The sequence below is a fragment of the Hyperolius riggenbachi genome, chromosome 8, assembly GCF_040937935.1.
Source record: "Hyperolius riggenbachi isolate aHypRig1 chromosome 8, aHypRig1.pri, whole genome shotgun sequence".
Classification (NCBI taxonomy): domain Eukaryota; kingdom Metazoa; phylum Chordata; class Amphibia; order Anura; family Hyperoliidae; genus Hyperolius; species Hyperolius riggenbachi.
In genome coordinates this window covers 245,803,058-245,830,718 of record NC_090653.1, presented here as the reverse complement: position 1 = coordinate 245,830,718, position 27,661 = coordinate 245,803,058, and the positions used below count along the sequence as shown (strand labels likewise).

Here is a 27,661-nt window from a genome sequence, read left to right as displayed (position 1 = left end):
TATTCATTGCATTGGCTATAGGTGTATTATTTAAAGCATTCCAGAGCCCAAATTAGGAAGCCAAAACCAAAAGCTTGCTAGGTACTCTGTACGGTACTTTTCCGTTAGCCGGGCGCATCCGGCAGATGCCGCTAATTACATTAAAAGTTCACATTAACACAAAAGTGTTAATGTAACCGCTTGTCGGCAGGTGGCGCTAATTAAATTAATACTTGACGTCACATAAAATTGTTAATGTCGCCGAATGTATAATGTTTGAAGTGGCCGGCTAGCTGCGGCCAAATGTGTATTAAAAAGTGAGTAAGTTGAATGTCAAGTAAGCCGGCGGCAATGTAACAGATCAAGCCGCCGGCTTCGGCTCTCGCTCTCCTCCCCCCTTGCCCTCTCTCTTCTATACAATAGAACACTGGCAGCCCTGGGAGAACTCGTGTCGCAATAAAACCAGCAGGATTCCCTACCGAGACGAATGACTCTGGGGGGACACGCATGTCCCTGCCGGCTGCCAGTATTGTATAAGCCGCCGGCTCATTTGTCATTCACTTTACTCACTTTTTAATATACATTTGGCCGTAGCGAGCCGGCCACTTCAAACACTATACATTTGGCATTAACAATTTTACATGACGTCAAGTATTCATTTAATTAGCGCCACCTGCCGACAAGCGGTTACATTAACACTTTTGTGTTAATGTGAACTTTTAATGTAATTAGCGAAAGCTGCCGGATGCGCTCATCTAACGGAAAAGTACCCTCTCTACTGCAGAGCCCAAATGAATATGAGAAATGGGGGGGCAGGCATGTATGGTAAACTGTCCTGATGCTCACCGCTCCCCCGTTCTCCATTCTGCCTCTCCCATCCTCCTAAATGCCCTCCGGCCCCCTTTTCCTAGTCGGCTGGGTATCACTGCACCTGCGCTGGGCGTCCTACCACAGGCATTATGCACCCCCCTCCCCCCCCCCCCCCCCCCCAAGTGACCAGGCTATTTCTTACCAGTTAGGCCACTGCAGCTATAAGGGCGCGCTGCAGGGCCGTACAACTCAGCACACAAGGGATTTGCACCCGCCCCCCCTTCTGACCACCAACAGATATTTGTGTTTGAGGGCTGTGATCGCTGATCTTGTTTTTATCCTATGACCCCCACCCTCATACCACATCATACCTGTATATTGTGTACACTAGCTGAAATATGTGCATGCCTATGAATGGAAGCTTCAACTGTGGCTATCCACTAATCAATATTTTGCTAGAATTTCCAGGTCTTTCGTTTACTGGATGACTGAACACCTGAAGATTTTTGTGGGTTAGGTGTGCCCTTTGTTTTTTTCCTATACTGCTGCTTGCCAGGAGCATCTCTGTGGTACCCACTGGCACTATGTCCCAGGTGCTCATTGGCTCCAGACGGTAGAGAGGATATTCTACCATGTCCATCACTTTTATACACTTCTTGTTGAACTTCAGCATGCTGTCTTTGTTTCCTCTGATGATAGTCCATGATATTCTTCATTGGTCCCCAGATAAATCTGATTTTTGGTTCATAATTCTGCCAGGCAAAGTAAAGCAGTTCTCTGCGTTCTCTCCTGCTCTTCACAGTGAAAATGAAATAGTACAGTGCGCTTCTTTGAACATCCCGTAAGGTTCCCTCGCGGAGAGTCTCCTTCAGGAAAAACCTGACCAGAGGAGCCTTTAGGCACTCGTAGCCCAGCTCTCCAAGGCTCTTCAGGATCCGGGTGATGCGCAGGTTGTTGTGAGGGTGACTGCAGGAAAAAATAAAGGAGAGATTTTTGTTTTCTAGAAGCTAAAAAAAAATGTAATATCAAAGACAAACAATGTATACAGTACATCTAACAGGCATTTGTAATATGCAAGGCGTGGACGCAGTGCTGTGAGCGCATATTACAATGCGTATACTGAGGGCTATCGACTGAATCTTTAAAGATTTAGGGGATTACAGGAAGTCACTAAATTGAGCAGGATGGTGGCATAGTGGACAGCACTCTCGCCTTGCATTGCTGGGTTCCAAGTTCAGATCTGAACAATATCTACTTGGAGTTTGAATGCTCTCCCTGTGTTTGTATGGGTTTAATCCATGCACTCTGGTTTCCTCCCACTTCCCAAAAACAAACACATGGCTGTTACATGGCGCGACAACTAATTTCGGTGCAGAGCTGCACCAATGATTTGGGCGCCACCAAAGGCCCAAAGGAGAATTACGGCTATAGTGGCGCTCAGTGTCTAATTTGGACGCTGGCAATTGCCAGAGCTCAAGTAAGAAAAGTACAAGGTAATTCAGCTGCTAAAAATAGCTGCTGCCTGAATTACATGCCCCCTGAATTGCGACAGCTCAGAGAGGGGATTGCATTAACGCCACCTCAGAATTTCAGCGTTTAAAAACGCTCCAGAACCGCTCTGGTGTGCACCATCCCTTAGTTTGATATATGTTAGGTTGTATTTTTTATTTGACTTTAGTCCTATTTTAATTTGAAGCAATGGGCATGACTCACAAAGTTTTTTCACCTGTTTTCACCTTATCTGTTACATTTGTAAGCTTCCTAAGAGCAAAAATATAATATAATTAAGGTAAGAAAAGTAATATTGTAATGAGGTTAATCAGGAACAACTTACTTTGAGTGATTATTTTTCTTGTAAATGTGCTGAAAAGTTATTCTTATCAATTAGTCGATAAATAAGTCATTTATGAGAAACTTTGTGAATAATAGAGCCAAATGTGTTGTATTTTAGTTTAACCCCCATTTTTCTCCTTTAGCCTTGTCATTGTTCAAAATAGATACTAACTTGTCCAGGTTTTCAAATCTTTCCCTGTAATTTGCACTTCGCTCTACTTCCCCAGTCATGCCGCATTGGAGTCTGATCCCGTAGAAGCTCAGCATCAGTTTATACGCTGATAGAAATCTTCTCATAACTTCACTATCTTCCTTCATCATCTGGAAGAGACTGGAAAATTAGCCAGAGCATCACAGTACAGGGATTCAGCCAATCACAGGCTACTAGGGTACCGTACCGCAATCTCCTCTAGCGTCAGTGGTGTGGCCTGTGAATTCATCCCCATCTCCCGCAGTGGAAATAGCCTGTAATGAAATACAACTAACTTGAACCTGGAATGAAAATTGGAAGTCTTTGTCTAAAACTTTGTCACGCTGCCTGACTGCAGAACAGTGCAAGTGAGCCGCGGCTCGGAGGATCCTTGAGGACCGGTGTGGGACAGGACGTCTGCAGGGGGCTGGTAGAAGCCCCAGGTAAAACATTTTTTTTAAAGGTTTAAGAACCCTCTTAAAGCGGAACTCAGAACTTCCTCTCTGCTTTAAAAAATAAGCAACAGCATAATAACCGTAAAAAAAAACACATTTCTCTGTTACAGCTGATAGAAATCCTGCAATCAATCTGCAGTGTGTCTACTTTCTGCTTTCATGGAAGCAGACATATTGTTAACATCCTGTGTTTACAGATTAGCGGTTTTGCTGTAGCAGAGAAGATTCCTGAGATGACACGGCTGAGAAATCGAATTACAATCAGAGATGAGGGAGAATTGGACAGGCTAAACTCTGTAAATACACGCAGGGTGCATTTCTCTGTTTTCCTTTAGTTGTGCAAGAATTCAGGCCCACTTGAAAGTGTACCAGCGCTCTTTAAAACAAAAAGATTTATACTTACCTGGGGCTTCCTCCAGCCCCATCCGCTCGGATCGCTCCCACGCCACCGTCCTCCGCAGGGGCGCATCTGAGTAATATTGTGCCTATGGCAAACACTGAAATTGTGCCCCCCTTCTCCCTAGTCAGAGCCCCCTTCCCATCTAAAAACAGCATAGTTTCTCACGTACATGTTATGGTTGCCTATATTTTTGGCTCGCAATATTGCTGAAGTTACTTTTTTGGAAATATCTCTTCTTATTGTCTCTCTGTCCTCTTTGCTAACACTAAGCCAAGTGTGTCCTACATACAGAAATTAAGTAGCCATGTTCCCCAGTTAACAGAATGAATCTGATCTGAGGTCTGAGTAACGGGGAGGTACAGAGGCGGGCATGGGGGTGCAGCACAGAGGCAGGCATGGCGCCCATGGCATAAGCCATATCTGCACCCCTCTAAATACGCCTCTGGTCCTCCGATGTCTGCAGCTCCGGTACCGGGTCCCCACACTTCCGTCAGTCACAGTCAGTCTACGCAGGAGAAGTGCACTCTTTGCGAATCTCTCCAGCAGCTGCTAGAGAGATACGTAGAGGGCGCACTTCCCTTACTTACTTACTTAAAGGGAAGGTTCAGGGAGTGGGAAAAAAATAAAAAATCCATATCCACTTACCTGGGGCTTCCTCCAGCCCGTAGCAGGCAGGAGGTGCCCTCGCCGCTGCACCGCAGGCTCCCGGTGGTCTCCGGTGGCTGACCTGACCTGGCCAGGCCAGCTGCCAGGTCGGGCTCTTCTGCGTTCCACGCGGGCGCGCTGACGTCATCGGACGTCCTCCGGGCTGTACTGCGCAGGCCCAGAACTACTGCGCCTGTGCAGTACAGCCCGGAGGACGTCCGATGACATCAGCGCACCACCGTGAGGCGCAGATTGGAGCGCAGAAGAGCCCGACCTGGCAGCCGGGCCTGGCCAGGTCGGGTCAGCCACCGGAGATGACCGGGAGCCTCCGGAGCGGCGGCGAGGGCACCTCCTGCCTGCCACGGGCTGGAGGAAGCCCCAGGTAAGTGGATATGGATTTTTTTTTCCCACTCCCTGAACCTTCCCTTTAATCATAGATCTTAAACCTGTGTTCCAGCTCCTAGTAACTACATCTTAATGTATTATAAATCAAATCACTGTGCTGTATAGTGAAGCAGAGTGATGTATAAATCAGACAGATACCCCTTAATTCCTAGTGTCAACGTGATAAAAGAATCAGACTCACCACTGGATATAGGAATGGTTCCTTTCTAGCTTGTCATTGTTCCATTTTTCAAGTACCTCCTCTATGTCTACTCCTGCAAAGAGGCAATAATATAATATTTAAAGTGTTCGTTTAGTTATAGAAGTGATACTTATATTTAGAGGACACCTAAAGTGAGAGGTATATGGAGGCTGCCATATTTTTTCTATTTATTTCCTTAACATTGCAGATTGCCTGGCATTCCTGCTCACCCTCTGCCTCTAATACTTTTAGCCATTGACACTGAACAAGCCTGCAGCAGATCCGGCGTTTCTGACTGAAGTCTGACTGGATTTGCTGCATGCTTATTTCAGGTGTGTGATTCAGGCACTACAGATTCATTGAAGAACAGCAGGATACCAGGGAACGAGGATTGATTAAGAGGAAAAAAAAACATGGCAGACTCCATATCCCTCTCACTTCAGGTGTCCTTTCAATTCCTTCTCCTCAAATAGTTTTAATTGTGCTTCTCTACCATCTTTCTCCCACTGGTATAAAGGAAGAAGGGGGACCGAGATTGAAGGGGGTACAGTGTCTTGTGGAAAGACCAGGGCTGTCCAAATGGCGTCAAACTGCCTGCATCCAGGCTTCATTTGGTAAAGGAAAAATGTGACCTTATGTGAAGTGGTGCAACTATGGGGATGTGCAGTGGTGCAACTATTGGGATGTGCAGTGGTGCAACTATGGGGATGTACAGTGGTGCAACTATGGGGATGTACAGTGGTGCAACTATGGGGATGTACAGTGGTGCAACTATGGGGATGTACAGTGGTGCAACTATTGGGATGTACAGTGGTGCAACTATGGGGATGTACAGTGGCGTAGCTAAGGAGCTCTGGGCCCTGATGCAAGTTTTACAATGGGGCCCCCCAAGCACTCTATACATAACAATTAATATGGCGCACCAAAACCTGCCAATGGCAACAACAGTGCCTGATGTGCAAGAAGGGGATGGAGAACAGTTTGTTAACCACTTGCCGACCAGGGGATTTTTCAGTGATTGGTGCTGCGTGGGCTCTACAGCCCGCAGCACCGATCAGGAGTGCAGCAGGGCGATCAGACTACCCCCCTTTTTTCCCCACTAGGGGGATGTCCTGCTGGGGGGGTCTGATCGTCGCCGGCTGCATTTGCTTAGCGGGGGGGGGGGGGGGGGAAGGCTCTTCAAAGCCCCCCTCCGCAGCGTTCTCCGCCGTCTTGCCGCTCCCTCCCTCTCCCTCCCCCTGTGAGCTGCGCAGGACGGATTTCCGTCCTGCGCATTGAAGGATAGGCTTCAGCCTATCATATGCCGGTGATCCCCGCCCAATCAGAGGCCCGGGGATCGCCGATCTGCCTTACGCGCTGCTGCGCAGCAGCGCCGTATGATGTAAACAGCGGGGATTTCTTCCCCGCTTGTTTACATTTTGCCGGCGAGCCGCGATCAGCGGCTCTCCGGCTGTTCACGGAGACACCCTCCGTGAACTGACATGAAAAGGCCTCCATGGTAACCCGCGGACAACCAGTTTACGCCAATCGGCGTTAGCTGGTCGCCAAGAGGTTAATGATTACTACCATTCATAGCATCTATAGAAATGGTTATTATGAGCACAGGACCAATAGAGATCTAATACTGCAGATGAGGGAGGGAACCTCTTGCCCAAGGGCCCCGATGCGGTCGCAACCTCTGCAACCCCTATTGCTATGCCCCTGGGGATGTAGCCCTAGATATTTCAGGAAGGCCTGGCAGGGAGGGGGGCCCTGACATATTTAGCTTGTAATTAGTTAAGAAATCAAGACCTACATAACATTTGCTACGACTGTCATTAACCACTTGAGGATCGCGGTGTTAAACCCCCCTAGTGACCAGGCCATTTTAACTACATAGGCCACTGCAGCTTTAAGGGTTCGCTGCAGGGCCGCACAACTCAGCACACAAGTGATTCCCCCCCTCCCTTTTCTCCCTTTTCTCCCCACCAACAGAGCTCTCTGTTGGTGGGGTCTGATCACTCCCCCAATGTATTTTTTTTTTTTTTTTTTACAAATATTTTTCTTATTTTTTTATTAATAAAAATGCCTATTTTTTTTTTTTACCTCCCTCACTCCCCCTGTCAGCCTATCACAGCAATCAGCCTATCACTGCCGATCGCTTCTGTGTCCCCCTGGGGGACAGCCATGTCACACGGCTTTCCCCAATACAGCGCTGCCTTAGATCGCAGTGCTGTACAGCCCTATTAACAACAGTCTTAATAACAGTCTCAGAATGGCGATCACCACTGGGAGGCTGAAGGCAGAGCGTAGCTCTGCCTTCCAAGCGGAAATGTGTGCGCATCGGCGCGCACACTCTTCTGCTAGCCCCATAAAAGGCCGTTCACGCGATTGGCGTGGAGCGGTCCTGGGGCTGCCGCCGCATTCACGCCAATTGGCTTGGAGCGGTCGGCAAGGAGTTAAAGCCTAGATTCAATGACTATAACATGAAAGTCATTAGCTATGTTATAAGCTAGCGATTCTGCATGCGCACCTGCCTTACAACGGCATAAAGAAATTTTTTGCATGTCTATGCCAACTGGAGTGAAGCATTTTTTGGATTCACTTTTAGAACTCTTGGATGGGATAAGCAGCGATGACATTCTTTTCTGACAATCCAAAAAATACCTTCCAATCGTCTGTTTGCAGCTGATCAATCTAGTTGTACGGTCAGTTTGTACATGAATGTTGGTATGAGTGTGGCTGGGGAATTATTAGATGGTAAGTTCCTGGGGTAGCAAAGGCTAAAATAAATAGCTGCATAAGCTCTGTAGAGTAATTTATATAATGTGTATAACAGAAAGGCCAGAAACCCACTAGGAGCGATTTTCTGAGCGCTTTCTTGCTAATGTAATGCTATGGGTGTGATCCCACTTGAGCAATGTGATTTTATAAAAATCCCCCACAGCATTGCATTAACAAGAGCTTTTTAAAATCACTGGTGCTTAGAAAGTGCTCCTAGTGGGTTTCTGACCTAAAGGCGAGCCTAGCAGATGTCCAGGAAGTGCCTTTGATGTGGTCCTGGAGCTAGGCGGCAAGAACGGGAATTAACCAAGAGCCTGCCCGGGAGGCAACGGGGAGAGCCCGTTAATACTCTATGCCTGCTGTACCTGCCACTTGCTTGTGAGTGCATTTTAAAAATAAAAGCTTTTTTACTTTGATGGAATTATGTTATGAGCACATTCTCTTCATATGAGGTTTGTTGGATCCACACAACACTAACACACTGAGGAGGGAGGAGCCGACAACCCAAAGTGCTGGGCAATTGCTGAGCGCTATATGACCAGTCTAGCAGTGGTCACATCTGCAGGGTAAGTCTATTCCCTAACGGGGTGCCTGGTGGTGGATATAAGAACACTGTGAGCGCTGTCTACTATAAACAAGGATTTACGGAGAAAGCCTGCCACGGCTAATATAGAAGCGCACCTGTGTAGAGACTCTGTCTTCAAGTTTTTTATTATTACTTTTTGGACATTTTAGTATATTTTATTTGTTGTGCTTTCAGCATTCATTGTAGTGCTTTCAAAATATTTTGTATAAAACAGCATACGGGTCCGAAAAATTGTAACAGTGCTGTCTGGATTTTTTTTTTCTGGATGCAATTTTTGCATCTAATGGAAAAGGGCCCTAGGAATCATTGCTATGCGAATTAGTGTGCTTAAAAAAGATACACAAATTTTCATCTAGTGGAAACGGGCCCTAAGGAAAATTCTTCCCAGCATTTAGTGAATCAAGTGCTAGTACAGTAAAAGCTAAAAAATAGCTCTAAATGAAATAGCACAGTTTCTCAGCATGTGACAGGCAGCTCCCTTCCCTCTCAGCCTCATGAATAAACAAACGACACACAGAGCCTGGGGGGCATGCATATCTTGTATTCATTACAACAGAGGCAGCCCATTCCTCCTTGGGTCGACAAAGCTTGACAAAGAAAAGAAGATTAGATATATTACAGAGACAGTGCAACTAGAAAAGGCTGCAGTAAGCCAGACCACATTAGAACAGGTATAGGAACTTATAGGATAGAAGAAATAAGGCTGAAAATTTTGTTACAGAGGCTCTTTAAATTTTTGTTTTCAGCCAGCTGTTGGTTTCCAAAGCAGGTGATTCAAAGTATGGTATTTGCAACCATGGCAACAGTAAATCGTTTGGTGACTGGCACGCATGTAAGTCTTTTTGCACATAGTCTGAGCAGTTCCTCTGCAGACCCACCCAATTATTATAGTTAGGACCCGTTTCCACTAGCGAATGGGAGCCGAAAGGGATGCGATGCGGCTACGCATTACTTCCGCTCCCATCCGCATCATTTCCGCATCTCCTGATGCGGAAGTGAATAGGATGAGAGCGGATGCAAATGCGGCCGTGCAAGAATATGCACTGCTTCAGATAACCAGCACACGCTGGAAACTGTTTCATTGCAGTGCCTTGGTTACAGTTCGGCCGCGGTGCCATGCATCTATGTAGCCGCATCGTACTGCATGTAATGGAAACAGGCCCTTACTGTTCAGGTGCTCAATCATCTCATTTACCTTGAGAGATTTTTTTTTTTTGATTTGCTTTTGTTTTGTTTTTTCTTTTTCATAAAAGTTTGAATCTCTTTAATAGAAGATGAGCAAGATCATGATAATTTGTATTATTCTTACTGACCATTCGGCTTAAACGGAATCCTTTTTTTATAGAAATCGAAGTTAGGAGTCTTTGGATGTGTGACCTTAGCAAGAAGAGGAAAAAAAGCAAATTTAAAAACAGTACTGCATAATATTGGAAATTAGTATTGCCTTGTTATTATTGTTACTTGTATTTAGCACCAACATTTTTACCAAAATGTTGTGTTCAGTAGTCTTGTGACGTCACTCCGTGTTCCTAGCTAAACAGGAACAAATGACCCAGAACAGTCTAGATAATCGTATGCAGGAATACAAGCAGAACAGTGCCATCTGCAGGCCACATGTATGAACACTACACAAAGCATTTAACAGAGAACATCAAACAATTGCCATGAATACCTTCCTCACAGTGGGGTTCACAATTTTTTATGTCTCCACTGCAGTCTAAAATCAATTAACCTACCAATATGTTTTTGGGATGTGAGAGCAAACCAGATTACCCTGAAGAGGAAACTCACTTTAACACAGAGAGAACATACAACTTCCATGCCGATAGGATCCTGGCTTGGACTGGAACCATGGCCTCTAGGCAAGAGAGGGTCTCTGGGTCCTATAGAGCCTTCCCATTCACCTCACGGCCCCGTGTTCCCCTGCAGGCTTCCCTGTTAGCAGTCTACGACCCAGGGCCACGGGTCGTAGACTGCTCTCTTCTGCTTCTAGTGGGCTTCGGGAGTCTTCGGAAGCACTCAGGCCGCTCTGTACTGCGCACGTGCATGGACCCTCTCTCACGCACTCGCGTGTGCGCAGTACAGTAACAGAGACACCCGTCTTCAGGAGCCCAAGTGCTCCTGAAGACTTCCGAAACCTCCTGTGGTGGGGGATTTGAACAGTGGACCCAGTGCTGGAATGTGGGGACCATGAAGAGAACAAGAAGGCTCTATAGCACCCAGTGTCTTCCCTCTCCTTAGGTGAGTATCTGTTTTTTATTTTTACTACAGATTCTCTTTAATATGTTTTATAATAAATGTAGTTGCTGTAAACCTGAAAATGGCATCACTCCTATATACCCAATCAGTTAGACAGGTTTCATGGAATCAACTTCATTGCCTTTAATGTTTACCAGTGTTGGCTGGCTTAACCCACTACCCACTTTTTTTTTTTTTTTTTTTTTTGCAGCCCCTGCTCTTATCTGGGAACAGAGGCACATCTAGGCAGGCCCGGATTTACATCACAGGAGCCTATAGGCACAGATGTTCCGGCACCTCAGACTTTGCCCTCCATGATCCTACAAACCCCCATTGATCCGCACTGCAAGTGTGCTGGCTGTCCCAGCTGTCACTTCTCTTTTACTTCCCCTGCCCGGGGTATGTTGCTATAGGTGTCCCATAATACTGAGTGTACCTCTGGCTAACTAGTATAAAGTAGGTAGAGGTGCCCCTGACTGAAGGGAGATCTTGTTAGTGGAATGCAGAGAGATGGATGAGTAACCCTCTCATTTATGGTCCACTTGGGATGGTAAGGAAGGAGATACTCAAGGAGGGGAGTAAGCCGCCTTTTCATCATCAGGCGTCTGTAGGCACGTGCCTATAGTGCCTTACGGTAAATCCGGCCATGCCTCTAGGGTATGGCAGAAATGGCTTGTGTCATGGGATCTATTGTAGATGATTGGTTGCCACACCCTAGATTAGCTGCTGCAAATTTGCTATCAAAAATGAAGTTCATCTGTGATTGGCTGCCCCACCAACTCTATTATACATCACAGTGGAAGATTTCAGCACTATATAAATACAAATACAGAGATAAAAAATATATACTGTAAAATATAATACACACACATATGCATAGATATATCTTCAGTAGAGTTGTAGTTATCCGACACCGATGGGTATCAGCTGATGCCGGATAAGTGTGCTTTCTTGTTGCTTGAGGCTGGGTGCACACATAGCAGAAACGCTGCGTTTTATGCAGCAATGTTAGTCTATGGGATGCTGAAGAAGCTGCGTTTTTACAGTATGCATTTCCCAAGCGCTGGTAGTGTTGCATAATATGCAGGATGGCTGCCAAACCGCACATAATGAAAGTCTATGGTAACGCATATGCATTGTGTATTGCATGCGTTTTGTAATGCGTTTTTAATTAAAAAAAAGATTAAGGCTCCCTGCACACTGCAAATCCGTTTTGCGATTCCGATTCCGATTTTCAATTCCGATTTTCCCTGAATACATTCAACAGAAAAACGGATCAAAAAATGCAGCATGCAGTAAAGATTAAAAAGCGGAATCGGAATCGCATGCAGTGTGCAGGGAGCCTAAAAAAGATTTCTTATGTGTTTCCGCTTCCTTTTGTCTTTCTAGCGATTTGCATAAATTTAAATTAAAAAAAGTGTACAAAACGCATATGTGTTTTACATTAGCGAACCGCAAATGCATTAAAACTCACGCAAAACGCATGAGAAACGCATCTGCGTTAAAAAAACCTGCAAAACGCACCAAAAATGCAGTAAAATGCACTATACTTTAACGCTACTTTTTCACGCTATGTCATATGTGAATCCAGCCTGAGACTCAATGTTAAAAAATAGGTCTAATACAGTTCTATACCCCACAATGTATACTTATCATGAACTGTGTTTTAAAAATGTTAAAATATAGTACGGTAATTATATTTTTAGTATATTTAGTAATTATGGTAATATTATTCTACAGTTGTTGATCTACTGTTATTGATCAGTTTAATAAAAAAATCGTTTTTATTTATTTTTTTATTTTAAGTCACATTTTTGTCAGTTCTTTGCTCATCGCTAAATGGACAGTGAGCAGCTCCGCAGGATCCATTGCAGTAAGCGGACCGCACTTCTGTGCAGTCCACTATAATCCCATGCAGGCGGATGCGTTCCACCATATAGCCTATGGGGGAGTGCATCTGCCCCAGGCTCCAGCCTACACTGTCCGCTCCCGCTGGCCGCACGTAGTCCAGCACCAAGTGGGAACACTGCCTCACTGGTCCCATCAGAAAAAGGCGTGTGCTTGCACAAGCGTGTAGATTACTGGATCTTTTCTCTACTGAACAATCTTGCAGTGGTTGAAAGAAAGAACACTGATCATGTCATTACTAGAGATGTCACGAACCTCCTATTTTCGGTTCGCGAACTTCCGCGGAAGGTTTGGTTCGCGCAAAAGTTCGTGAACCGCAATAGACTTCAATGGGGAGGCGAACTTTCAAAAATAGAAAAAATTTATGCTGGCCACAAAAGTGATGGAAAACATGTTTCAAGGGGTCTAACACCTGGAGAGGGGCATGGCGGAGTGGGATACACGGCAAAAGTCCCGGGGAAAAATCTGGATTTCACGCAAAGCAGCGTTTTAAGGGCAGAAATCACATTGAATGCTAAATTGCAGGCCTAAAGTGCTTTCAAACATCTTGCATGTGTATACATCAATCAGGGAGTGTAATTAGAGTACTGCTTCACACTGACACACCAAACTCAATGTGTAACGCACCGCAAACAGCTGTTTGCGTAGTGACGGCCGTGCTGGACTGGTGCGCAACATGGCCAGAGTGCAGGCCGTGGCGGTTTTCCAGGCCATATGGTCGCCAGGCTGTGGTAGCTCAATGATAGAAAAACAGTGACTGTCCTGCTGATCAAATTTGGTCTGACCACAATGAAGCAACGATCTTATTATCTTTGGTGTGCCACCCCCACCCGAGACACTCATATAGCCGGCGGTCATTGCTTCATTGTGATACGCAAGCCCCTTCACCGCGGCAAGGTAATGATCACGAAGGGGGATGGGCACATGTACATGTGTGAGAATCCGCTTAGCTGCCTGCGCAGGCAGGCAGCCTTTTGACCATTGTTTAGGTTTGCATGCTGCAGGACTCTGGAAAGGAGACCTTCTGTCAGCTTTGCAGCTTGTGCTTGCTGAGGAATTTGCATACGTTGTCATGCAAATTGCCTGGCCACATTCATTGGAGGCGAGTACTATAAGTACTATGTGTTTCCCACAATGCTTGGGTGGTCATAAGGATTCCTTCCTGTAAAACACTCCTGGAGGAGTGTCAGCCTTACTCTTTGTTTGAAGATCAGCTTAGAGTAATTCCTGAAACTGCGCTAGGCAGGTTTCTCTAGTGCAGTTAGGATTGCTTATCTGTTTTGTTTGTTCTGTTGTGATTGTCCTGTCCCAGCGGTGGTCGACAGGAAATCGTTCTGATCTCTGTTCTTGGAGTATAGCTGGTGCAGCGGTTGCTACCAGCTATCTCTTCTGATCTGTCTCACTTGAATCGCACTAGCATCTTGCGCTAGTGCTGTGGATCCTTCTGTTCTGTCTCCTTGGATCGCGCTAGCCCCTTTTCGCTAGTGCTGTGGATCCTTCTGTTCTGCCTCCCTGGATCGCACTAGCATCCTGCGCTAGTGCTGTGGATCCTTCTGTTCTGCTACTCTGTACCTGGATCGCACTAGCATCCTGCGCTAGGGCTGTGGATCCTTCTGTTCTGCTACTCTGTACCTGGATCGCACTAGCATCCTGCGCTAGTGCTGTGGATCCTTCTGTTCTGCTACTCTGTACCTGGATCGCACTAGCATCTTGCGCTAGCACTGTGGATCCTTCTGTTCTGTCTTCCTGTATCGCACTAGCCTCTTTCACTAGTGCTGTGGGTCCTGTCTCTCGCTTGTTCCTGTTTCCGTGTGTCTGTCTTGTCTCCTACGAACGCTTGCTGGAGGCTCGGTGAGGTAACCGTTAAGCAAGCGCTCGCGTCCTCTGTTTTATGTTTGTATGTCGGTGGTTAGTTAGACGTGCTTGTCCCTGCTGTGCTTATCACGCGGGGACCGCACACGAACGCGTGCACTGTTGCGAATGAGTGCGGTGTTCGCGTTCAGTTAGCGCTTGTTGTTTTCTTTACCTTCTCGTTGTATGATTTGCTGTGCCTTTGCTATCCTCGTATTCTGTTCTGATCTGCCTTGTGTCACTTCTGGCAATCGCCTTTCTTGCGGTTGCATTTCTGTTTCGTATCTGCTGTTGTGTGTGCGCTGTCGCGGGGTGGCGACTATATTGGCGCACACACATACAACCTGTCCCTTTGCTCGTTCTCATTCGCAATCGCTTCTCTTGCGATTGCGTTCTGCGCTTCGTACAATTCCTGTCTGGCATTTGTGGAGGTACAGAGGATTGGTTCCTCTGCACTCCCCAGCGCCATCTGCCGACAGGAATTTCCCTCTACGGGTGCGTAGCACCTTTTGCTGGGTTCCTGCAATTATACGCTTGTGGAGGATTTCCGCCGTATCGGCACACGCGTTGTGCGCTGATCACGGAGAGAATCCCACATTCGTTACAACATGCCTTTTGTTTTTTTGCTGCAGCCGCCCGCAGTGCAGCCTGAAAAATTAGGCAGGCATGTACACGCACCAGAAAAATTAGTATAGCGGCCACTGCTGGCAGCGGCCTTAAAAATTCAGGAATCCGCCTAGAGTCCTGGACCCTGTTGGTGGGGGCGGAGAAGGCAAGCGGCCTGCAGGCAGAGATGTTGTGTGTGGGGACTGACTTAGTCTTCGGTCGGACAGAAGCCCTCCGGGATCCATGCCTCATTCACTTTGATAAAGGTGAGGTACTGAACACTTTTGTGACTTAAGTGACTTCTCTTCTCAGTGACAATGCCTCCAGCTGCACTGAAGGTCCTTTCTGACAGGACGCTTGCGGCAGGACAAGAGAGAAATTGGATGGCAAATTGGGACAGCTCTGGCCACAGGTCAAGCCTGCGCACCCAGTAGACCAAGGGTTCATCGTCGCTGCTCGCAGTGTCTACATCCACACTTAAGGCCAGGTAGTCGGCTACCTGCGGGTCCAGGCGTTGGTGGAGAGTGGATCCAGAAGGGCTACGGCGAGGCGTTGGACTAAAGAAAGTCCGCATGTCTGACATCACCCCGAGATCGCTGGAGCATCCTGTCCTTGCCTGTGTGGACTTGGGAGGAGGAGGATTACTGCCAGTGGTACCTTTATTGCGTTGTGATGTCACATCACGCTTAAACGCATTGTAAAGCATCATTGACAGCTTGTTCTGCAAGTGCTGCATCCTTTCCGCCTTCTGTTGAGTTGTTAACAGGTCTGCCACTTTGTGCCTGTACCGAGGGTCTAGTAGCGTGGCCACCCAGTACAGGTTATTCCCCTTGAGTTTTTTGATACGGGGGTCCCTCAACAGGCTGGACAACATGAAATAGGCCATCTGCACAAAGTCGGATCCAGACGTACTCTCCATCTCCTCTTGCTCTTCTTGAGTGACGTCACGCAACTCCTCTTCCTCCCCCCAGCCATGAACAATACCACGGGAATGTGGAGCAGCACAAGCCCCCTGTGACGGCTGCTGCGGTTGTTCTTCTGCCGCCGCCTCTTCCTCCTCCACAGAAACACCTTTCTCATCCTCATCTGAGTCTGACTCCTCTCCTTCCCCACACGACTCCTCTTCTTCCTCCTCCTCCCCCCTCTGTGCTGCTGGAGGTGTCGAGTAAACATCTGGTTCGGATGAAAATCGCTCCCACGACTCCTCCTGCCATAACTGTTCTTGTTCACACTCCTCCACAGCTTCATCCACCACTCTACGCACGGCACGCTCCAGGAAGTAAGCGTAGGGGATCAAGTCGCTGATAGTGCCTTCAGCGCGACTCACCAGGTTGGTCACCTCCTCAAACGGCTGCATGATCCTGCATGCATTTCGCATCAGTGTCCAGCTGTTGGGCCACAACATCCCCATCTTCCCAGATTGTGTCCTTCTACTATAATTGTACAGGTACTGGATGACGGCTTTCTCCTGGTCTAGCAGGCGAGAGAACATGAGCAGGGTGGAATTCCAGCGAGTCGGGCTATCGCAAATGAGGCGTCTCACTGGCAACTTGTTTCTCTGCTGAATGTCCGCAAAGCGGGCCGTGGCAGTGTAAGACCGCCTGAAATGCCCACACAACTTCCTGGCCTGCTTCAGGACGTCCTCTAAGCCTGGGTACTTTGACACAAATCTTTGCACCACCAGATTCAGCACATGAGCCATGCAGGGTACATGTGTCAGCTTTCCCAAATTCAAAGCGGAAAGGAGATTGCTGCCGTTGTCCCACACCACGTTGCCAATCTCCAGCTGGTGCGGGATCAGCCATTGCTCCACCTCTTTGTTAAGAGCAGCCAGGAGAGCTGGTCCAGTGTGACTCTCCGCTTTGAGGCAAGACATGTCTAAAATGGTGTGACACCGTCGTACCTGGCATGCAGCGTAGGCTCTAGGGAGATGGGGCTGTGTAGCTGGAGAGGAGGAGATGGCAGCACCACTAGAGTAGAACTGCCACTCAGCCAAGGAGGAGGAGGAGGATGACAGCGAAGAGGATGTAGCAGGAGGAGAAGGAGAGGAGGTGCCAGGAGGCCTGCCTGCAAGACGTGGAGGTGTCACAAGTTGGTCCGCTGTGCAGCCACGTACTCCATGCTTGCCATCGGTCACCAGGTTGACCCAATGGGCTGTGTACGTAATGTAGCGGCCCTGCCCGTGCTTGGCAGGCTAGGCATCCGTGGTCAGGTGGACCCTTGACCCAACGCTCTTCGCAAGAGATGACACCACTTGCCTCTCAACTGCACGGTACAGTTTGGGTATGGCCTTTTGTGAATAATAATTGCGGCCTGGTATCTTCCACTGCGGTGTCCCAATGGCCACAAATTTACGGAAAGCCTCTGACTCCACCAGCTTGTATGGTAATAGCTGGCGAGCTAATAGTTCCGCCATGCCAGCTGTCAGACGCCGGGCAAGAGGGTGACTGGCTGAAATTGGCTTCTTCCGCTCAAAGACTTCCTTCATGGACACCTGGCTACTGCTGTGGGCAGAGGAGCAGGAACCGCTCGCTCAAGGGCAGAGGCGGTGTGGAGGAGAGTGGCTGTGAAGGTGCAAGGGAGAAAGCGGATGAAGACGATGCACCTGAAGGAGGAAGAGGAGATGGAGGGTGGCTTGTCTTTTGGGTGCTGCTTTTCCTCAGATGTTCTTCCCATTCCTGTTTGTGCCTTTTCTCCAGGTGCCTTCGTAAGGCACTTGTCCCTACGTGAGTGTTGGCCTTTCCACGGCTCAATTTTTGGAGGCAGATCTGAGGTACACACGTTAAAAAATTTCCAAACCGCTGAGCCCCCCTGGGGTGATGGCACTATGGTGGCTTCAGCAGCTGATGTTGAAGGGCATGTTGGCTGGCTGTCTATAGCTGGCAATACATGGCGCCGGACACTGCCCCCAGCTGTTTCTGAGGACGAGCTCCCTCTGCTTCTTTCATGGACTCGTCTCCTCCTACTCCTCTCTAGCTCCCCCTCTGAACTGTCCCCCTGGTCATATACTCTATTGGGAACATACGTGGCATCCGTATAATCGCCATCATAATCCTCCTGCCCAGCTTTGCTTTCCTCAGACACCTCCACAACTGCACCAACATCAGGTGCTTCATCATCCCCCTCCTCACACGTTACGTCCATACTATCGCCACCTAACTCAAACGTATGAGGTGTTGTAACTTGCTTAGCGCCTTCATCTTGTTGCAGCATTATTGGCTGTGAATCAGTGATTTCCACACCAAATAACTCCCCCGAAGTGTCAAATGCAGCGGATGTGGTGCTTGTAGTAGCACTGGTGGCTGCAGGAGATGAGGATTTCTGTGTTAAATACTCAACCACGTCCTCACAATTTTGGAAAGTGATGGCACGTGCCTTCTTCTGAGCACTGTACTTTGGGCCAGGTCCGCACGAAATCACATCAACATGACCTCGCACAGACCTGGCAGTGCCAGGGGGCCTTCCTCTGGGTCTGCCTCTACTTCTTCCTCTACCTGGTTTGTCCATTTTGTCGATCTCGGGGGGATGCTAGGTATATGCAGTGAGGGGGGTTCACTCAACACAAGGGGCCTGATTCACAAAGCGGTGCTAACAGTTAGCACCGTGGTGAAAAGCCCTTTATCACGCCTAAACTCTGTTTAGGCATGATAAGTTTAGGTGTGATAAGTTTAGGTGTGATAAGTTTAGGCATGATAAGTTTAGGTGTGATACGTTTTTAGGCGTGATAAGTTTAAGCACCAACTGGATTAGCACCGCAGTGCACAGCTGATCAAAAGTTTTGCGCTAGCAAAGTCTGGTGCACTTTGCATAGATTTTAATGGCGCTGCTTTGCGTGCGGGACTTTGCGCGCGTAATAAACTTATCTAAACTTAGCATGCCTAAACTTATCACACCTAAACTTATCACACCTAAACTTATCATGCCTAAACTTATCATGCCTAAACTGAGTTTAGGCATGATAAAAATGGTTATCACGCCTAAAGTCTTTAACTGGGTTATCACCGCTTTGTGAATCGAGCCCAATAGGTAGTTAGATGCAGTGAGGTGGGTTCACTGAACACAATAGGTAGTTAGATGCAGTAAGGTGGGTTCACTCAACACAACAGCTAGCTATATGCAGTGAGGTGGGTTCACTGAACACTGAAGGTAGTTAGATGCAGTGAGGTGGGTTCACTCAACACAATAGGTATTTAGATGCAGTGAGGTGGGTTCACTCAACACAACAGCTAGCTATATGCAGTGAGGTGGGTTCACTGAACACTAAAGGTAGTTAGATGCAGTGAGGTGGGTTCACTCAACACAATAAGTAGTTAGATGCAGTGAGGTGGGTTCACTCAACACAACAGCTAGCTATATGCAGTAAGGTGGGTTCACTGAACACTAAAGGTAGTTAGATGCAGTGAGGTGGGTTCACTGAACACTAAAGGTAGTTAGATGCAGTGAGGTGGGTTCACTGAACACTAAAGGTAGTTAGATGCAGTGAGGTGGGTTCACTCAGCACAACAGCTAGGTAGATGCAGTGAGGTGGGTTCACTCAACACAAAGCAAAGGTAGGTATATGCAGTGATGAGGTGGGTTAACTAAACACAACAGGTACTAGTAGGTATTATATGCAGTACTGGGTAGTACAATGTGCAGCTCCCTGTCACACACACAGGCAGAGGCGGGACAAGGTCCTCCAGCATCCAAGGCTGAGACACCAAAGTGCGCCCCTCCATCCCTGTCACCCCAGCCGTCACACACTGATTGCTATTAGACTAAGAGGTGCCACAGTGCCCACAACCTCCCCAACACCTTAATATCTAGTTATCTGGCTTGCAGTCACTGCTATGTATCCCCTTTTCTTATTTCCTTCTGCTTCAAACACAATTAGGAATGACAGCTTAATGAATTGTCGCCCCCTCCTACACTGCGCCCTGAGGCTGGAGCCTCTCCAGCCTATGCCTCGGCCCAGCCCTGCACACAGGTATAGTCACTGATTGTGCTGCTGGGCTGCTGGCAGTGGCACACACACAGTATGAATTAGCAATCCTGTCTATGCAACACAAGTGTCAGTTTGACACACAGATAAAAATAAAAAGATCACAAGAAAAGGATTAGCTCTGAAAAGAGCTGTTGAATGAGGGGTGCTATTAAAGTAATAAGATTCAGCCAGGAGAAAGCTTAACAAGCCAAAAGCCTGACTAATCTTTCCCTAGGAGAAAAAATCTGCAGCAGCTCGCCCTAGTCTGTCTCTAGCAGGCACACGAGTGAGTGTAATGGCCGGCGAGCCTGCCTTATATAAGGGGGGATGGGGCTCCAGGGCTGAGTGTAGCAGGATTGGCTACAATGTGCCTGCTGACTGTGATGTAGAGGGTCACAGTTGACCCTCATAGTGCATTATGGGGCGAATCGAACTTCCGCAAAAGTTCGAACCACCCGAAGTTCGCCTGGAACCGTTCGCCGGCAAACCGTTCGGGACATCTCTAGTCATTACCATGGTGAGAGAGGTCTTACCTCATACTCGGCAGCTGGGTATCCATGTCTGTAGTTCTGAAGCTCTCTGGCTGCTCTAGTTCTAGAGCTTTCTCTATGAGGCTATAATTAAAGCAGAGAACATGATCCATTAGTGATGCCTGGTATCTCTTTTGGTGGAACATGGCTTCAGATTGACTGGAGAGTCGGGTGGGGGAGTGCAGCAGGGAGATCACTAATCGCAATTCGCAAAGCAATGATTGCAAGTGCTGGTGATTTCTGTAGGGTAATCAGCCTCGCTGATCGGCAGGTGCTAGAAAAGCACTTCCAGTAGGTCCCAACCCTAAGTGCAGGACCGCATTTTCCATAAGGCACTGTAGGCGCATGCCTACAGGCGCCTGATGATGGAAAGTCAGCTTACTCCCCTCCCCCAGTGCCTCCTTCCCTCCTTCCCTATGCAGAGTCCTGAGCATAGTGTAAAAAATATATGCATTTCTCTCTTGGACAAATGTACATTTATTTTGTACATATGCATATTATGTCTTTTATATTTTACAATTTATCATGATAGTCATAGCTCCCAACTGTCCCTTTTTGGGAACCAAATCACTCTGTCCCTCTTTCTCCCTCATTTGTCCCTCTTTCAGGACTGATGCACAGATCTATGCAAATATATGATTTTTCAACTGAAAAAGTGTTTAACAGACTCTAAACTATATTTGAATTGATATACAGTGTTTAACCTTTTGGGGACCACGGACGTTGAATCAACGTCCAGCAGGTGGTGCTACCGTTCTGACCGGACGTTGATTCAACGTCCGCGCTAACAAACCGTCCCGACGCGATCTTGCGCACCGGAGAGGGGAGATTAAGCTGTCTTATGACAGCTGGCATCTCCCCCGAGTGATCAGCAGCCGTCGCGTATGGCTGCTGATCACGTGCTCACTACAATCGCCGTCGGATCGTAGCGATCACTTTGACAGCTGCGGCGGTAGGAGGGAAAAGAAGAGGATCCACTCATCTCCGTGCCATTCCAGCGACGATCGGCGCCCCCTTCTGCTCTGGCCAGCATCTCTGCTCAGTCTCACGTCAGCGTCGGGTCCCAGCTTGATGACGTCATCATCTTGTTGCAGCATTATTGGCTGTGAATCAGTGATTTCCACACCAAATAACTCCTGCGAAGTGTCAAATGCAGCAGATGTGGTGCTTGTAGTAGCGCTGGTGGCAGCGGGAGATGAGGTGTTCTGTGTTAAATACTCAACCACGTCCTCACAATTTTGGGAAGTGATGGCACGTGCCTTCTTCTGAGCACTGTACTTTGGGCCAGGTTCGCACGAAATCACATCAACACAACCTCGTACAGACCTGGCAGTGCCAGGTGGCCTTCCTCTGGGTCTGCCTCTACCTCTTCCTCTACCTGGTTTGTCCATTTTGTCCATCTCGGGGGGATGCTAGGTATATGCAGTGAGGTGGGTTTACTCAACACAACAGCTAGCTATATGCAGTAAGGTGGATTCACTGAACACTAAAGGTAGTTAGATGCAGTGAGGTGGGTTAACTGAACACTAAAGGTAGTTAGATGCAGTGAGGTGGGTTCACTGAACACTAAAGGTAGTTAGATGCAGTGAGGTGGGATCACTCAACACAACAGCTAGGTAGATGCATTGAGGTGGGTTCACTCAACACAAAGCAAAGGTAGGTATATGCAGTGATGAGGTGGGTTAACTAAACACAACAGGTACTAGTAGGTATTATATGCAGTACTGGGTAGTACAATGTGCAGCTCCCTGTCACACACACAGGTATAGTCACTGAATGTGCTGCTGGGCTGCTGGCAGTGGCACACACACAGTATGAATTAGCAATCCTGTCTATGCAACACAAGTGTCAGTTTGACACACAGATAAAAAAAAAAAGATCACAAGAAAAGGATTAACTCTGAAAAGAGCTGTTGAATGAGGGGTGCTATTAAAGCAATAAGATTCAGCCAGGAGCAAGCTTAACAAGCCAAGAGCCTGACTAATCTTTCCCTAGGAGAAAAAATCATCAGCAGCTCACCCTAGTCTGTCTCTAGCAGGCACACGAGTGAGTGTAATGGCCGGCGAGCCTGCCTTATATAAGGGGTGGGGGGGGGGGGGCTCCAGTGCTGAGTGTAGCAGGATTGGCTACAATGTGCCTGCTGACTGTGATGTAGAGGGTCACAGTTGACCCTCATAGTGCATTATGGGGCGAATCGAACTTCCGCAAAAGTTCGAACCACCCGAAGTTTGCCTGGAACCGTTCGGGACATCTCTAGTCATTACCATGGTGAGAAAGGTCTTACCTCATACTCGGCAGCTGGGTATCCATGTCTGTAGTTCTGAAGCTCTCTGGCTGCTCTAGTTCTAGAGCTTTCTCTATGAGGCTATAATTAAAGCAGAGAACATGATCCATTAGTGATGCCTGGTACCTCTTTTGGTGGAGCATGGCTTCAGATTGACTGGAGAGTCGGGTGAGGGAGGGGGGAGTGCGGCAGGGAGATCACTAATCGCAATTCGCAAAGCAATGATTGCAAGTGCTGGTGATTTCTGTAGGGGAATCAGCCTTGCTGATCGGCAGGTGCTAGAAAAGCACTCCCAGTAGGTCCCAGCCCTAAGTGCAGGACCGGATTTTCCATAAGGCACTGTAGGCGCATGCCTACAGGCGCCTGATGATGGAAAGTCAGCTTACTCCCCTCCCCCAGTGCCTCCCTCCCTCCTTCCCTATGCAGAGTCCTGAGCATAGTGTAAAAAAAAATATGCATTTCTCTCTTGGACAAATGTACATTTATTTTGTACATATGCATATTATGTCTTTTATATTTTACAATTTATCATGATAGTCATAGCTCCCAACTGTCCCTTTTTGGGAACCAAATCACTCTGTCCCTCTTTCTCCCTCATTTGTCCTTCTTTCAGGACTGATGCACAGATCTATGTAAATATATGATTTTTCAACTGAAAAAGTGTTTAACAGACTCTAAACTAATTATGTTAGTGGGGCACAGAGGCTGGTTGTGCACACTAACACCAGCCTCTGTTGCCCCATGGTGTGCCTCCAGGACCCCCCTGCGCACCGCTATACCCCCCGCAGTGCTGGCGACACACACACTTACCTCCAATCAGCGGGAGGGAAGGGACACGGGCGGGTAGCGCCGATACGGAGGAGGCGGGGGAGCGGAGCTGACAGACAGCGCACAGGTAAACATTGTGCTGGCGACACGCTGTGTGTCGCCAGCACTGTGGGGGGTATAGCGGCGCGTAGGGGGGTCCTGGAGGCACACCATAGGGCAACAGAGGCTGGTGATAGTGTGCACAACCAGTCTCTGTGCCCCACTAACATAATTAAATCCCACCTCGGGTTCTCTTTAAGCACAATTATTTATAAGGAGATGAAAGCTTGAGGCCAAGTTCACAGTGGGGCGTTGTGGTATAACGGCCGATTTGTAATGTGGCATACTACCATGCTACAGTGGAGCATGAGCACAAAACAACCAACCAGGCTTTGAATCTATGGCCTGGGACCCACTAGCAGCGCTTTTATTAAGCATTTGTAATCTGAATCTAAAGAGGTCTTGCTCTAGCTAATTTAATGCTAAGGGCAATTTTTTTAAAGGATACACCTGCGAAACATTAATTAAAGAATCAGATTTACTGACCTAGGGCTTCCTCTAGCCCCTGGAAGCCTATGTGTCCCTCGCCAGTCTTCTGGGGTCCCCTCCATAGTAGCAGCCGCCGATCTGGCCAGGTCAGCAACCAATGGGCATGTGAGAGGAGCGCGACTGCACAATCGCGCATGTGCAGTGATCGCCGACCGTGCCTGATCAGCGGCTGCTACAGAGAGGACCCCGTGAGACAGGGTTGGAGGGACATGTAGGCTTCCAGGGGCTGGAGGAAGCCCTAGGTAAGTAAATCTGATTTTTAAATGTTTCCCAGATGTATCCTTTAAAGAGAACCTGAACTGAAAATTAAAAGTCTTACTTACCTCCCATGTAGTCAACTACTCAATCTCTTTCTCCTCTCCTGCATCCTCTTTGTCCTCTGTGATCAATGGAATTCTCTGTCCTCTATTTTGAAAATGGCCATAACCTGATAAGAGCTTCCTGTTCAGCACGCTGTTAAACTGTAATATCACCCACTTGAGCCATAGGGAAACATGGACATTACCTTGCACATTCAGTTGTAACTGACAGCAGGGGATATATAACTGACTGCAACTGGTATATTTTAGCTCTGACAAAATCTTGTCAGAACTGGAAGGGTTCACTGTAAGAAGAAAATGGTGAGCTTCTGAGAGGAACTGATGGCAAGGTAAGTATGTAATATTCATTTGCAGCTACATCGTGTTTATTTTAAATAATTTTATTCAGTTCAAGTTTCCTTTACGGGCTCGTTTCCATAGGTTGTTATACTGTGTGTTCAGCAAGCAGTTACCAGGCAGCAGCAAACAGTTACCAGGCAGCAGCAAACAGTTACCAGGCAGCAGCAAACAGTTGTGAGAGTTTAAAGGAGTTCTGTGGAGGAGTGCTGGAAAAATCTCCCGCCGCCGGCACTGTTCTAATTGCACGTCTGTTGCGTTAACTGTGGCTGCGCAGCCGTGCACGTCTCCGGGAGCTTACTGCGCAGTACAAAACACCTTGTACTGCGCCTGCGCAGTAAGCTCCCGGAGACGCGAGCGGGAGCGCACACTATTCGTCTTGTCAGACAAATAACTGACCAAGACCGGCGGCGGGGAATGGGTGATCGGAGGAGGACGGTGCGGGACATGACAGCTGCAGGGGGCTGATAGAAGCTCCAGGTAAGTGTCCGTTTTTCTTTTTTCCAGCACTCCACAGAACCCCTTTAAGAGGCTTTTCACTTGCTTTCAAATGCTCGTGGAAAAGGGGCCTAAAAATCACATCCCTCAAGTGGGATCACACACATAGCATTACATTAGCAATTGTGCAGATCAGGCAGGATGGTTTGCAATGATCCATGCCATGTCAACCAGCCAAACATCACTTTTTTTTTCTCTCTTACAGCAAACTTACCTTGTTATTATTTTTTGCACCATTTAAAAAAAAACTATGATTGCATAAACTACCATATGTATATGTTGGAGCTGCTGTAACCATGACAGCAGTGCAAGCCATAACTATTGCTTGAGATGCCCTGTGTCCTGCTTCTATCACACGTACACAGACCAGCGCTCTGGGTGAGGTAGTACCTGTTGTTGTTTCTCCTTTTTTCCTCGCCCCTCATTTCCCCAGGATAAGTGTTCTGCGTCTTCCCAGGTTGAGTCATATTCAGAGTCATAATATGGGGGGGTTCTGGCTCTTTGCTGGGGGACAGATTTTGACTTCCTCATAACTTACAGCTCAGATCGTTATAAACAGAAAGTGAAAGCTGTGCCTAGGGCTGGGCAACCTTTAGAACACACAGAAGGTTTCAGGTTACAAACTGTACTCCGTGCGTTACCATGGCCTGCGCTGTCATAGCTGCCAGTGATCTGTGGCATAGGTGTGTCTCTCTGAAGGTACAGGAGTTGCTAACAGTACACACTGGCAATTCATGGATCACTTTGCGCAACTTATTATCAGTGATCGAAGAACCACCTTTCTTAGGAAGCAGGAAATTTGGGCGGCCAGCAGCTAATGGGTGATAGGCGCTAATGCAATTAGCTATTGCTATTGCTATTAGATGCCCAAAGAAGAAATTTGGGTGCACGATAATTATTGTTATCAAAATTATGATGCTATATTTTTTACAATTTTTATCGCCTTTAAAATTAGAACGTTATAGGTTTTGACGTTTTTTAACGTTTTGTATTAAAAAATTATTCATTTTTTAAAAATTATTGTTTTGAAATGTATAGTTTTGAACATTATAAGGTTAGGAAGGGGGTTTTAGGGTTAGGTGTCAGGAAGGGGGGATTTAGGTTTAGGCGTCAGGAAAGGGGGATTTAGGGTTAGGCATCAGGAAGGGAGGTTTTAGGGTTAGGTTTCAGGAAGGAGGGTTTTAGGATTCGAAAAGAGATTTTAACAAAAACGCATTGCCCACCCAAGCGCCGGAAAAAGAAAAAAAAAACGTGTCAAAAAGCGCCCAACGTGAACAGAGAGCAATGTGAAAGAGGTCGAAGGGGGGTTTTAGGGTTAGGTGTCAGGAAGGGGGGTTTTAGGGTTAGGCATGAGGAAGGGGGATTTTAGGATGAGGCAGGGGGATTTTAGGGTTAGGCATGAGTAAGGGGGGTTTTAGGGTTAGGCATCATCAAGGGGGGTTTTAGGGTTAGACGTCAGGAAGGAAGGGTTTTAGGGTTAGGCATCAGGAAAGAGGGGTTTTAGGGTTAGGCGTTAGGGAGTTTTAGGGTTAGGTATCAGGCAAGGGAGTTTTAGGGTTAGCCGACAGGAAAGGAGGTTTTAGGGTTTTGCGTCATGTAGGGGGGGGGGGGGTTAGGGTTAGGCATCAGGAAGGAGAGTTTTAGTATTAGGCGTCAGGAAAGGGGATTTTAGGGTTAGGCATCATCAAGGGAGGTATTAGGGTTAGTTGTCAGGAAGGGGGAGGTTTAGGGTTAGTCATCAGGATATCGTGTTTCAGGGTTAGGCATCAGGATGGGGTGTTTTAGACCAGTGTTTCTCAACATTTTATTGGTATGTACCCCTTTTAAAAGCCTGTACTCACCAAGTACCCCCTAACATAGTAAACATTATCACAAGTACCACTTGACAAATATATATTTAATGGTAGTACATGATAATTGGTTCTAAACAATTTCCAAGCATTTGCTATTGATTTTAATTAGCTAACAAACTAATTTGGTGTTGTTTACATAAGATTTATCATTTTCTAAAACTCTAAATTCGTTATTCCTGGTTAAGTATATCAAGCCCAAGTACCACATGTTGAGAACCTAGGTTTTAGGGTTAGTCATCAGTATGGGGTATTTTAAGGATAGCCATTGGAGGGGTGGAGAGTTCTGTGTGAGAGTGTAATATTTCATTATAACTTACACTATTTACACTTTTAAAACTAAGAATATACGGCAAGTAGATAGTAACAATAATTTTATTAATGAAAACGGGTGCCCATTATTCCTCGTGCCCTCTTTTCATACACGCCTTTCTTACCCTACTCAATCTCAAATCGAGAAAGTCAGTGGGATGCAGCTTGGAAGCTGGAACTGGGTAATCAAATTCACTTCCTTCTGTCTTTGCACAATAGGGATAGAGAAGCCCCCAGGGGTGTGTAAAACTATGTTAAAAACAATATTAAAAGCGAAAAAAGGACGAGGCAGCTTACCTCAATGAAGACATTCTCATAATAGCACAAAATGGTTTAAAGAGGCGCCCTGGTGTGTAATAAAA

General features: G+C 47.2%; 2 protein-coding genes across 4 annotated transcripts in view; one reads left to right on the top strand and one right to left on the bottom strand.

Annotated features, from left to right (window-relative positions):
- Positions 1–981: 981 nt before the first annotated feature.
- Positions 982–25,716, bottom strand: LOC137528501 (opioid growth factor receptor-like protein 1). 2 transcript variants are annotated; one of them, XM_068249805.1, is made up of 8 exons: positions 25,528–25,716; positions 22,628–22,708; positions 20,347–20,427; positions 9,561–9,624; positions 4,899–4,971; positions 3,021–3,087; positions 2,795–2,943; positions 982–1,755 (listed from the first exon to the last, which is right to left on the bottom strand). In XM_068249805.1, exons 1-8 carry the CDS (start codon positions 25,666–25,668, stop codon positions 1,245–1,247), a joined length of 1,167 nt encoding a protein of 388 aa, XP_068105906.1. In that variant the 5' UTR covers positions 25,669–25,716; the 3' UTR covers positions 982–1,244. The 2 variants fall into 2 exon arrangements, with proteins under 2 accessions (XP_068105906.1, XP_068105907.1); XM_068249806.1 differs by lacking the exon at positions 20,347–20,427.
- PHYHD1 (phytanoyl-CoA dioxygenase domain containing 1) overlaps positions 25,456–27,661 on the top strand; it is a 79,481-nt gene continuing 77,275 nt past the window's right edge. For both annotated transcript variants that reach the window (XM_068249810.1, XM_068249808.1), the window contains exon 1: positions 25,456–25,515. In XM_068249810.1, coding sequence (XP_068105911.1) covers positions 25,468–25,515 — 48 coding nt within the window. In that variant the 5' untranslated portion in view covers positions 25,456–25,467. The remainder of the gene's footprint in view (positions 25,516–27,661) is intronic.

Bases quoted from the DNA above. Each gene is read 5' to 3' on its own strand.
- LOC137528501 (XM_068249805.1), bottom strand. From the start codon at position 25,668: ATGAGGAAGTCAAAATCTGTCCCCCAGCAAAGAGCCAGAACCCCCCCA. The intron at 2,944-3,020 runs GTACGGTACCCT...AGTCTCTTCCAG, and splicing joins TGACGCTAGAGGAGATTGCG to ATGATGAAGGAAGATAGTGA. The intron at 1,756-2,794 runs GTTAGTATCTAT...TTTTTCCTGCAG, and splicing joins AGATTTGAAAACCTGGACAA to TCACCCTCACAACAACCTGC.